Here is a 12,654-nt window from a genome sequence, read left to right as displayed (position 1 = left end):
GTCAGCTGGCATGCATTACTTCGTTGTCGGAGGAGATTTGAATGGACGAGAACACTGGAATCAACGCAAACTGTTCAACACTTTTTGAGGTGCAGCTAAACAAGTAAAACTGGCTTCAGTTCCCCTCCATCACAGAGGAGAGTATTATACTCCTGATAGCTATCCATTGGTCCCTGCAGAAAAGTCTGTATGCGTGGACATTAGTTTGGATGGGATTAGACTCATCAGAGGGTTTCACAGGTAGATGGAACTGTACCCCATCAAGGGCTGGTGGTGGGAGGAGGAAGACTGGATCTTTTTTATTTATTGTAATATGTGGGGAGGTTATTTAGGAAATCCCCAATGACTTAATAGTGGAACAACAGCCTCAAAACTTCCAGTAACGTACATAGTGCTGTATTTCACTAAGCTAGAAAATTCCCTATTTACAGCGTACGGCTGTTATGGTTCAGTCTTTGTTCCTTGTTCACAATGCCTGGGTTAGGACACACACAATAAATAATCTGTCACAGAACTAATTTAATCACAAATGCAACACAGCTAAATCATGCCGAAACTATTTAATGCCCTCCCTCATGACTAAATGCTGCTGCTCCAAGAGCCTCGTACCTCTTCTAATGAGTGAAAGGTATCAGACGAGAGAGAGAGTATCAGGAGTAAGGAAGCAAGTAACGGTACACTAGGGATTCAACTGAAAATTGCTAATTGCAATTGAATGCAACACTGATAACATCAACACGAATATCTTCATTTCATACTTGAATTGTCACTACGGAAATCAAGACAAGCCAATTACATAAGAACCGATTAGCAGATATTAAACAGCTATCAGGCTCATTTTTCAGTCCCACTCTGCCTTCCCCTAACAGTCTTATATTCTACAACTTCCAACTCTCACAATGGCCCTATTACCTGGATCTTTTCATGGCAGCTTCAATCTCTGTCCAAGTGAACTGGATTGATCATATAAGATCCAGGGACGGGGGTCAGGGGTCGGGCCCCTGCAGGCTGGGGCTGCGGAGGGGTGGGGGGGGCAGGGTCTTCAGGGCCAGGGGTGGGCAACACAGCCCTCAGCGCCAGCGTGGGGGGGGGACATGCCCCTTCGCATGAGGGTCGGGGGGACATGCCCCCCGGCGCCAGGGTTGGGGGGGGGGGGGGGGGGGGGGGACATGCACCCCGGCGCCAGGGTCGGGGGGGGACATCCCCCTCGGCGCCAGGGTCGAGGGGGGACATGCCCCTCGGCGCCAGGGTCGGGGGGGACATGCTCCTCGGCGCCAGGGTCGGGGGGGGGGGGGAGACATGCCCCTCGGTGCCAGGGTCGGGGGGGGGGGAGAGACATGCCCCTCGGCGCCAGGGTCGGGGGGGGGGGGGGGGGGGGGGGGAGACATGCCCCCCGGTGCCAGGGTCGGGGGGGAGACATGCCCCCCCGGCGCCAGGGTCGGGGGGGGACATGTCCCTCAGCGCCAGAGTGGGGGTGACATAGCCCTCAGCGCCAGCGTGGGGGTGACATAGCCCTCAGCGCCAGCGTGTGGGTGACATAACCCTCAGCGCCAGCGTGGGGGTGACATAGCCCTCAGCGCCAGCGTGGGGGTGACATAGCCCTCAGCGCCAGGGTCAGGGGGTGACATAGCCCTCAGCGCCAGGGTCAGGGGGTGACATAGCCCTCAGCGCCAGGGTCAGGGGGTGACATAGCCCTCAGCGCCAGGGTCAGGGGGTGACATAGCCCTCAGCACCAGGGTCAGGGGGCATGCCCCTCAGCGCCAGGGTCAGGGGGCATGCCCCTCAGCGCCAGGGTCAGGGGGCATGCCCCTCAGCGCCAGGGTCAGGGGGCATGCCCCTCAGCGCCAGGGTCAGGGGGCATGCCCCTCAGCGCCAGGGTCAGGGGGCATGCCCCTCAGCGCCAGGGTCAGGGGGCATGCCCCTCAGCGCCAGGGTCAGGGGGCATGCCCCTCAGCGCCAGGGTCAGGGGGCATGCCCCTCAGCGCCAGGGTCAGGGGGCATGCCCCTCAGCGCCAGGGTCAGGGGGCATGCCCCTCAGCGCCAGGGTCAGGGGGCATGCCCCTCAGCGCCAGGGTCAGGGGGCATGCCCCTCAGCGCCAGGGTCAGGGGGCATGCCCCTCAGCGCCAGGGTCAGGGGGCATGCCCCTCAGCGCCAGGGTCAGGGGGCATGCCCCTCAGCGCCAGGGTCAGGGGGCATGCCCCTCAGCGCCAGGGTCAGGGGGCATGCCCCTCAGCGCCAGGGTCAGGGGGCATGCCCCTCAGCGCCAGGGTCAGGGGGCATGCCCCTCAGCGCCAGGGTCAGAGGACATACTACTCTCTGCCAGGGTAGAAGATTTATGGCTCAGAAACCCAATTGTCAGCAATAGTCTGTGCAGAATTACAACACTGAAATCACACTTAAGGTGGTTATATGTCAATATAGTTGCCTTTCAGAAAGCACCACCCTTTTAACAGCCACATAACAGTCAGGTGCATTTGGTTTACTTCTTAAAACCCGTACCTGTTTCAACTTCATGTAAAACCCTTCTGAGAAGGTTTTTCTGCTGAAGTACCAGAACCGCTCATTGGTAGGGTACACACGGACCACTGTTTCCAACTGAAACCGGACTGGCTCCACCACCTCAGTAATTACCAAGTCCACTGCTACAGTCATGTAAACCCTCTTATCTGTGAGTAAAAAAAATCAAACTGTAATTAGTTAATTGATACTGCTTTTGCTTTAAATACGACAGGCTGTCAATGCAGCTTGCAGCTTTACTAAGTTCCACAGATATTTCTCTTTGCCTTTCCATTCAAGACAGACATGTCATCTAGAACTCAATTGGATCATGGCTGATCTGTAACTTTTAACTCCATCCACTCACCATGGTTCCATAAGTGTTAATACCTCCTTGTGAACAAAAATCTACCAATAGAAAGAAAATCAGAGATAACGTTTCAGGTCAATGATCTTTCGTCAAGAGTTCTGACCAAATGTCATCAAACTGCAACGTTAACTCTGTTTCTCTCTCCAAAGATGCTGCCAGACCTGCTGAGTATTTCCAGCTGTCACATTCACGCAGGGGTATCCATGGACATACGAGAAAAATAAGCGCTTTTTTTTAAAACCACATGGAGAACTGACAAGCTTTGTTGTAACAAGATGGAGTCGAGGGGTCAAGTGACCTCTGTCCTTGTCTGTCAATAAACATGAAACTGCCTAAGGCTGGAAGTTAGCTTGCTTGTCTGGTCAGGATATTAAAATGTAAACAACCTATTGGAACATTCCATGTAGAAAACATTAAAAATGCAACAGGTCTCTCTTGTAGATTTAAACAACTACTCTTGTCAATCCCTACAGAAACTGATGCACAATGACCCAAACAGGCTTCGTGGCTCCAGAATGAAGTTCCACAGGATGAGTGAAGAAAACCCATTCTATCACAAGGAGATGCAAATGCAGAATTTCAAACACCATTGTGTGTCAATGCACACATCACCAGGGACCCATTTGCGTGGACAATGGGAATGCTGATACTATGGTCACCTGACAGAAACCAGCTTGTGATAAGCAACATTTATTAAGACATTTTTGAGAGCAGCCTCATGTCAATCAGTCTGGGAGTCAAAAAAACTGCAGAGGGAAGAAATCCCACCCAACAAAGGAAGAATCCTAAACAAAAACAGAATTACCTGGAAAAACTCAGCAGGTCTGGCAGCATCGGTGGAGATGAAAAGAGTCGACGTTTCGAGTCCACATGACCCTTCAACAGAACTGAAGTATAGTTAGGAGAGGGGTGAAATATAAGCTGGTTTAAGGTAGGGGGCGGGGGGAGAGAAGTTGAGGTTGGGGTGGTTGTAGGGACAAGCAAGCAGTGATAGGAGCAGATAATCAAAAGATGTCACAGACAAAAGGATCAAAGAGGTGTTGAAGGTGGTGATATTATCTAAGAAAAGTGCTAATTAAGAATGGATGGCAGGACACTCAAGGTACAGCTCTAGTGGGGGTGGGGTGGAAAGACTGACAAGGTATTAGTTGTAGATTTAAAAATAATGGAAATAGGTGGGAAAAGAAAAATCTATATAAATTATTGAAAAAAAAACAAAAGGGAGGGGGAAGAAACGGGGTGGGGATGGGGGGGAGGGGGAGTTTAAGATCTAAAGTTGTTGAATTCAATATTCAGCCCGGAAGGCTGTAAAGTGCCTAGTCGGAAGATGAGGTGCTGTTCCTCCAGTTTGCGTTGGGCTTCACTGGAACAATGCAGCAAGCCAAGGACAGACATGTGGGCAAGAGAGCAGGGTGGGGTGTTAAAATGGCAAGCGACAGGGAGGTTTGGGTCTTTCTTGCGGACAGACCGCAGGTGTTCTGCAAAGCGGTCGCCCAGTTTGCGTTTGGTCTCTCCAATGTAGAGGAGACCGCATTGGGAGCAACGAATGCAGTAGACTAAGTTAGGGGAAATGCAAGTGAAATGCTGCTTCACTTGAAAGGAGTGTTTGGGCCCTTGGACGGTGAGGAGTGAGGAAGTGAAGGGGCAGGTGTTGCATCTTCTGCGTGGGCATGGGGAGGTGCCATAGGTGGGGGTTGAGGAGTAGGGGGTGATGGAGGAGTGGACCAGGGTGTCCCGGAGGGAACGATCCCTACGGAATGCCGCCAGTAGGGGGTGAAGGGAAGATGTGTTTGGTGGTGGCATCATGCTGGAGTTGGCGGAAATGGCGGAGGATGATCCTTCGAATGCGGAGGCTGGTGGGGTGATAAGTGAGGACAAGGGGGACCCTATCATGTTTCTGGGAGGGAGGAGAAGGCGTGAGGGCGGATGCGCGGGAGATGGGCCGGACAAGGTTGAGGGCCCTGTCAACGACCGTGGGTGGAAAACCTCGGTTAAGGAAGAAGGAGGACATGTCAGAGGAACTGTTTTTGCAGGTAGCGTCATCAGAACAGATGCGACGGAGGCGAAGGAACTGAGAGAATGGGATGGAGTCCTTACAGGAAGAATCCTGCCCAGAATCCACCAACAGGCAGAGAAGTGGGGTTATTGTTTTACCTACCGATTTGCATAACCAAGCCAAATCTTTACTACAGGAGTTCGACTACAACTTTGACTGGGGCAAAGTGAGAAACCTACTGCAGCAAATAGTAAGTCACTATGAATTCATCGCCACAAACGTACAACCTCCATTTTCTTTAGTGTACAGAAGAGAATTATTAGGCCTGCAGACGTTTCCAGCTTCCAACGAGTAATGGTGATTTTTTTTGGACTTTTCTAAAAACCTCATGCAAGCTACCTTTTCTGTAATCACCTTTTCTTGTGTATGTACATATTGAGCATGTGCATGAGTGCGATTACATTCAGGTGTTGAGAAATAAACATTTATCCTTTCTTTTATAAAATTTACCAGAAAACCTGTCTTGTGTGTGTTCTTGAGAGTCACAAGACTCAAGGGAATAAAATACTTCATTAAAACACACCTTGCTGCGGTTAGTCGTGAGATGGAGAAAAGGGGGAACCACCCTACCATCTCTCCCCCGACTTTAACACAGCATTTTCTGTTTTTAATCTGCAATATTTTCCTTCTGTATAAATCTATCAATCTCAGTTTGAAATTTTTAGTTATCCCCAATATCAGCTGTTTTCTGGGGGAAAATGTTACAGGTTTCCACTAGCCTTTGATGGACATGTGCTATCTGAAATCATCCCTGAACAGCCTAGCAGTTAATTTTAAAGTTATTCCCCATTGTTCTATACTCCTGCACAATAAGAAATAGTATCTTGTTATCTACCCGATCAAATCCCTTAAACACCTTAGTTAGATCAACCCTTAATCTTTAAACTCAAAGAAATGCAAGCCAAGCCTGTCTATACAGCCTGTCTGCATAATTTAACCCTTTTAACCCCAGTATTATTCCCATGAATCTGCATTGCAACCCCTCCAAGGTCAGTACATCCTTCCTGAGGTACAGTGCCCAGGACTGAATGTAGTATTCTAAATAGAATTTAACCAGAGCTTTATGTAACTGTAGCATAAGTTCCATCTTCGCATTTTAACTCCATCAAGATGCAGCAACATTGCATTACTCCCTTTAATCATCTTTTGTATTTGTCCACCAGCCCCCAGGCATTTTTATGAATCCCAAATCTCTCTGCTCCTCCGTAGGCTATTGTCAGGCTGTCATTACACTACCCAGCTTTATTAAGTTGCAAGTTTTGCATTTATCATCCTTGAACTGATTCAGCTACCTATCCATTCAAGACAGATCATTCAAGGGCCAACCAAAGCTCACACTCCTGTAACAAACCACTGCAACATGCCAGTGAGGGAAACAGTTCAATTTACACTGTTTTCTCCATCACTGTCTTTCTTCATCTCCACTCTCTATCTGTCTCCAGACATCCCACAATCCGGTTTGCCTCCTTTCTTAGGTCCCTGAGAATATCACAGGTCCACTTGGCCTCTTGCTCTGTCACCCATATCCACCTCACTCCACCCTCACCTCCACTTTGCCTTTTCTTCACCATTAAAAAAGCCTCACCCAAACACAACCCCTTCCTCAATCAGAGTACTCACTCATCTTTGTTTGACCACAACTTCCTCTGTCACTAGATACACCTCCACTCTGCTTGCATCCTTCCTCCATCAGGATACATACCTCACCTCAACCCAACAATGGCAGTGTTGATGGTTTGAAGTGGACCTACCCTAGTACATCAGCATACAGTGTGCTGCCTTCTCAATCTTTTATTGTTGTTCTACCTCATCTACTTTCTTCCTGCAGTTTCTGTTGGTTACATGTCACTTTTATTCGCCTTGTCTGTGCCTTACTTAAGGTTATTTTTTGTTGTGTTACCAAAAGCCTTAACGTAAATGTGACTAAATTTAAAAAAACTGGTTTTGGGGGTATGAACAGTAAGCCAGGATCATCATGAGGCTCAAATTTTACATTAGCTCTCTGGTATATGGAAACAAATTTTAAAAACTCAACAGCATCTTCTAAGTCCCCAACGAGAGACTGTACCAGTGATGTGCTCCCTGCCCTGAGGCAGTTTTCAGTTAAAACAATGACTGCTCAATTAATTTTTAAACCTGGAACACATGTTTCCAATCTACAATCCTCAGATCTAGTGGGTCCACAGGCAATCCTCAAATGTATACATTTCGTGTTAGTTATTTCAGTCTAGACTCAACAGGATCCACACTCTTCATGCAAGGACATCACACCTCCTCCACAAGTAGAATTTCATGGCCAGACCAGAATGTGACTGTGGGCACATGGTATGTAGACCATGCTCAAGCCTGCTCCAATCTACTGCCTCAACTCCATTTTCACACCCAGACTGTTCACCACATTGTGGGCTGATGAAAATTTGCTGCAGAATTCAAAGCAAACCACCTAACAACACAGTGCTGCAATAAATAAAAGCAAAATATTGCGGATGTTGGTGATCTGAAATAAAAACTGAAAATACTGGAAAAACACAGCAGGTCTGGCAGCATCTGTGGAGAGAGAAACAAGGTTAACGTTTTGAGTTCAACATGTCTTCTTCGGAACCGAAGAAGAGTCATATTGGACTCAAAACGTTAACCCTGTTTCTCTCTCCACAGGTGCTGCCAACCCTGCTGAGTTTTTCCAGCACTTTCAGTTTTTATTCCACACTGCTGTGATCAAGCTGCCCAACTTGGGCTTAGACTTGCATATGACATCTTGCAGATTTACAAGATGATGATTTCAGTTACTCTGTACAAGGTCTGGTCTTGCAGTGTTTTCACTTTGCAATGCTGAGAATGGTTTTTAGTAGAGCAGTGGGCCCCCAGAACTGAGACAATATCTGCAAAGGCTCCCCCCCGCATATAAAGATCTGGTTATGAATGGAGCAGAATTAATTCCTCATGCAGTACCCCGAACGATAAAGCAGTATAACAAAGGATTACAACAAGCAGCTTTTTAAACAGTGAAACACCTTTAGGAGTTTCCTCATTCAGCGCCTGAAAGGCAGGACCATTAGGGTTCCACGTTCCTGTGATTACATAGGACTTGCCGTCAGCACTCTTTCCCATGGATTCCTGAATGAAAACAAAGAGAGAATAAACAAAACGAGCAGACAGTAAGAGGGTAAATACTCACAGCACAAAAAGAAATAGCTTGCCAAACCCCTGAAAATATTCTCAATTGAAAGAGTTCTTCAAAGTTTTAGATAAACACACCAATAATTCAATTAGCCAGGTGACAACCACCCAGGTTTCAAGTGCTGGGCATCCTCATCTTTGGAGGTCCCATTTCAGGAACTTAGTATATAACCTGGGTTAAAGCAACAGTACGATAAACTGAGTTAGTGCTCCATTTTCAGGGGTGCCACCTTTCAGGTGAAATGTTAAATTGTTGTCCCAGTCTTCCGAAACGGATGTAAAAGATCCCATGGCATTTTTAGAAAGAAGTAAAGGTGTTTTCCTTGCCAACAGTCATTCCTCCACTGCCACCACCAGAAACAGGTTAGCTGGTCTTCTATCTCATGGCCTTTTGAGAGATTTTGCTGCAGACAAATTGTCTGTCAAATTAAGAACATCCGAACATAAGAATATGTGTAGACCATACTCATACTCAAGCCTGCTCCAATCTACTGCCTCAACTCCACTTCTACACCCACTCCCCATATCTCCCCTTGATTCCTTGAGACACCAAAAATCTGTCTATCCCAACCATAAACATGTTCAACCATGGAGCATCTGGGTAGAGAATTCCAAAGGTTCACAACCCTTTGAGTGAAGAAATTTCCCCTCATCACAGTCCTAAATGATTGGGCCCTTATGCCGAGACTGTGTCCCTGTGTTTTTGACTCCCCAGCCAGGGGAAACAATCTCTCAGTGTCTACCCTGTCAAGTCCCTTCAGAATCTTGTGTGTTTCAATGAGATCACCTATCATTCTTCTAAACTCCAGAAAGTATAAGTCCAATAATTATGGCACAGCTGATGGTAAATGCCGAGTTGTTCAAATCCCAAAGGGAAACTTGAAACAACTGCAACAATCTGCTTTGCAATTTGTATAAATTTCGATATGAGTGCCTTGAATTCAGTAGTAATATGTCCACCAAGTCTTATAGGCTTTTACAAAACTAGGTTAAACATTTATTAAGAGGAGAAATGATAATAAACACATACATAGATCTACAAGTTACTACTATGATAACTTCTAAATCCCCTACTTAATCTGATTCTCAGTTACACTTTCGTTAAGGCAACACTAAGACACACAGATTTTCAAAGACCAAGGTAAAGTAAACAATAAATTCCAATAACACTATGAGAATTATTACATCTTCCTGACATCCCCTTTATTAAAAAATGAACTGTCATAGCTTAAAAAGGCGGCTTCATTTTTATTAACCCATTTATATTATCTCTTATACTTATCTATATACTTACACTATTACATTGCCAGATGCATGCGTTAACATGATAATATATATACAAATCCTTCATATCAACAGAAGTAATTCCAGTCCAGTGACCAGGTTTTAAGTATCCAATTTTCCTTTTAAGCTTCAACTCTTGATAATGCATCTGCAATCAGATTTTCTCATCTAACTACAAGTATAATCTGTAGATTAAATGGTTACAGTAATAAACTCTATCTGAATAGCCTTGCACTTCTGTCTCAAAATTTGCCCATAAACTTAAAAGGATTGTGGTCTGTATAAACAATTGTTTCTGACGAATTGTTTGCAACATGAATCTCAAAATGCTGCAATGTTAACACCAGACCCAGAGTCTTCTTTTCAATCGTTGAACATCTTCTCTGTTGTGCATTCAATTTCCGTGAAAAATACCCTATCGGTTTCTCAATTCCACTTTCATCCTCTTGTAAAAGTACCAGCCCCAATGCCTATATCGCTTGCGTCAATGGCCAACTTAAATTGCTTGGCGTAATTGGGTACTGCCAAAACTGGTGCCGTAGTCAATAGAGTTTTCAAACTGTCAAATGCCTTCTGACACTTCTGTGTCCGTTGAAGTTTCTTGTTCTTTTTTAATAGTTCAGTCAATGGAGCAACCACACTGCTAAAATTTGGTACAAATTTCTGATAAAACCCACTCATGGCCAGAAATCTCAAAACTTCTTATCCTGTTGCAGGCACGGGGAAATCCACAATAGCCTTGACCTTCACATCTCTCAGGGCCAACTCATCATGTCCAATGGTATGGCTTGGATACGTAAGTTGCGCATTTGCAAATTCCCTTTTAGCCAAGTTCATCACCAAATTAGCTTCTTGTAATCGAGTAAATAATTCTTCCAGATGTTGTAAATGCTCTTCCCACGTCTGACTGAAAACTATCAAGTCGTCAATATAAACAGCACAATTGCTCAACCCTGCAATTACTTTGTCAGTCTTCGAAATTTTGCAGGCGCATTTTTCATATTAAAAGGCATGACTTTAAACTGATATAGCCCATCTGGCATCACAAAAGCCGATATCTGCCAATATCCATTTAGCAAGTCAATCTTTGTGATAAATTTTGATTGCATTAAGAAAGTGGGACAATCTTCCAACCATGGTTTAGGATATGAATCTACTTTTGTCACTGCATTCACCTTTCGATAGTCCACACATAATCTTTGTGTTCCATCTGGTTTCAGCACCAGCACAATAGGCGAACTCCAGTTACTGCAACTAGGCTCAAATATATCATTTTGATTTCTTTCTGTACTTGTGATAACTTTGCCCAATTTAATTATAAGGATGCTGCCTTAGCAAAGATGAAACTTCTACACATACATTCTGTATAGCTAAATTTGTCCTTGCCAGTTTATTTCCACAAATATCTTTGTGGGGCCGCAACAGCTTTTCCAAATCACTTTGACGCAATACCCCCTCATTATCCAATTTGATTAAAGGAAAATCAATGTCAGAATAGTTTTATCTCTATGAAGTAACTCATAATCATCAGCTATCTCTGCTGCTTGTCTTAATGTTTGAACCCTTTGTTCATCCACATGAGTTCTCACTACCGAAGGAATTGAATCTTCAAATTCTTCCAAAAGAATTACTTCTCTAAGAGCTGCATATGTCATCTATCTTTAATGCCCATATCCACCGGTCAAAATTACTTTATTTTACTTTTTCAAACTCCATAAAGTTTCCTAGGCTGTTTTCTCATATTCCTAAATTTCTGCCTGTATGCCTCAGGAACCAAGTCATATGCATTCAAAATAGCCTTTTTTTACCACATCATAGTTCACTGACATTTCTTCTGACAGTGAAGCATAAACCTCGTGCTCTACCCACCAACCCGGATTGTAAAAACACTGTCCAGTTTTCTTGTGGCCATTTCATTTGTTTAGCTATCTTCTCAAGTAAAATAGAGAATGCTTCCACATCCCTTCCCTCAAATTTTGGAAGAGCTTGTACGAATTTAAACATCTCCCCACTAGGTTTAAGGTTAAAGGTTTTTTCCTCATCAGAACTTTCCTCAGAATCTGGTGTCTCCTTTTTAAAATCCAGCTTTTAAGCTGATACTCTCGGTCTCTTTCCTTAATTCTCTCTTCCATTGCTAACTTTTCCCTGGAGATCAAGTTCTCGCATTTCCATTTCTTTTTGAAATAATCTCATGTTATCCTTTCATTTTCTGCTGCTTTTTAGTTCCAGCTTTTTCAGTTCCAATTCTTTTTCCTTTTCATTTGCCTCAGTTCCTTTGCTTGTTCAAATTCAAGCCTCTTCATTTCTAACCGAAGTCTCACCACCTCCGGCTGTGACTCGCTAGTGTTAGGTATCACTTCCAAGATTAAATGCTGTGCTATACCTTCAATTATATCTGCTTTCTTTTCTCCTGCAGGTAACCCCAATAGAAAATTATCCGCCAATTCCATCAACTTAACTTTAGTTACCTTTTGTAAACCAGCCAAAGTTATAATTCAACTCCCAGACAAGTCTGAGCAACTGCCAAAGCCATATTGCAGTTTCACCACTTAAAAAAAAACCTCACACCAACTCCTGAATTCAAAGTGCTTCTCGTACTCGTAACCTTAAGATTCACCAACTCCAAACCAATCAAGGAATTTCAAACATATCCCGCAAAGCGCCCCCAACTATGTTGTGGCACAGCTGATGGTAAATGTTGAGTTGTTCAAATTGCAAAGTGAAACTTGAAACAACTGCAACAATCTGCTTTGCAATTTGTATAAATTTCGATATACGTGCCTTGAATTCAGTAGTAATATGGCCACCAAGTCTTATAGGCTTTTACAAAACTAGATTAAACATTTATTAAGAAGAGAAATGACTTTAAAGACATGCATAGATCTACAAGTTACTACTATTATAATTTCTAAATCCCCTACTTAATCTGACTCCCAGTTACACTTTCATTAAGGCAACACTAAGGCTCACAGGCTTTAAAAGACCCAGGCAAAGTAAACGATGCCCTGAACAGTCAAATTCAAAGTGAGTTCTCTTAACCTCAGTCCCTGGAGGCAGCAGTTTGGTACATACAGGCTGAAGGTGTTTCACACTTGTTGAATCCTTACACACAGCCTTCGCTCCTTTATACATATTTTCCCCTTTGAATGCCATCCCCATTGTTTCATTGTGTCTTTGGACTTTACCTTCCTGATAATAAAAATCTCTCATAGCACTAAGTTTTACCAGTAATCTTTAGGAAAAACACTGCTCCTAAACTTCACCTGGCTC

At 44.6% G+C, this 12,654-nt stretch overlaps 1 protein-coding gene across 3 annotated transcripts in view; it reads right to left on the bottom strand.

The window, feature by feature from the left end:
* Window positions 1-12,654, bottom strand: part of LOC144672973 (rab GTPase-activating protein 1-like) — a 442,218-nt gene that overhangs the window by 343,483 nt on the left and 86,081 nt on the right. For all 3 annotated transcript variants that reach the window (XM_078534975.1, XM_078534977.1, XM_078534976.1), the window contains exons 9-10: window positions 7,935-8,037; window positions 2,501-2,667 (exon numbers count right to left, since the gene is read on the bottom strand). In XM_078534975.1, coding sequence (XP_078391101.1) covers window positions 2,501-2,667; window positions 7,935-8,037 — 270 coding nt within the window. The remainder of the gene's footprint in view (window positions 1-2,500; window positions 2,668-7,934; window positions 8,038-12,654) is intronic.

Source organism: Cetorhinus maximus, unplaced genomic scaffold, assembly GCF_964194155.1.
Source record: "Cetorhinus maximus unplaced genomic scaffold, sCetMax3.hap1.1 HAP1_SCAFFOLD_182, whole genome shotgun sequence".
NCBI lineage: Eukaryota > Metazoa > Chordata > Chondrichthyes > Lamniformes > Cetorhinidae > Cetorhinus > Cetorhinus maximus.
This window is presented reverse-complemented; position numbering and strand designations above follow the sequence as displayed.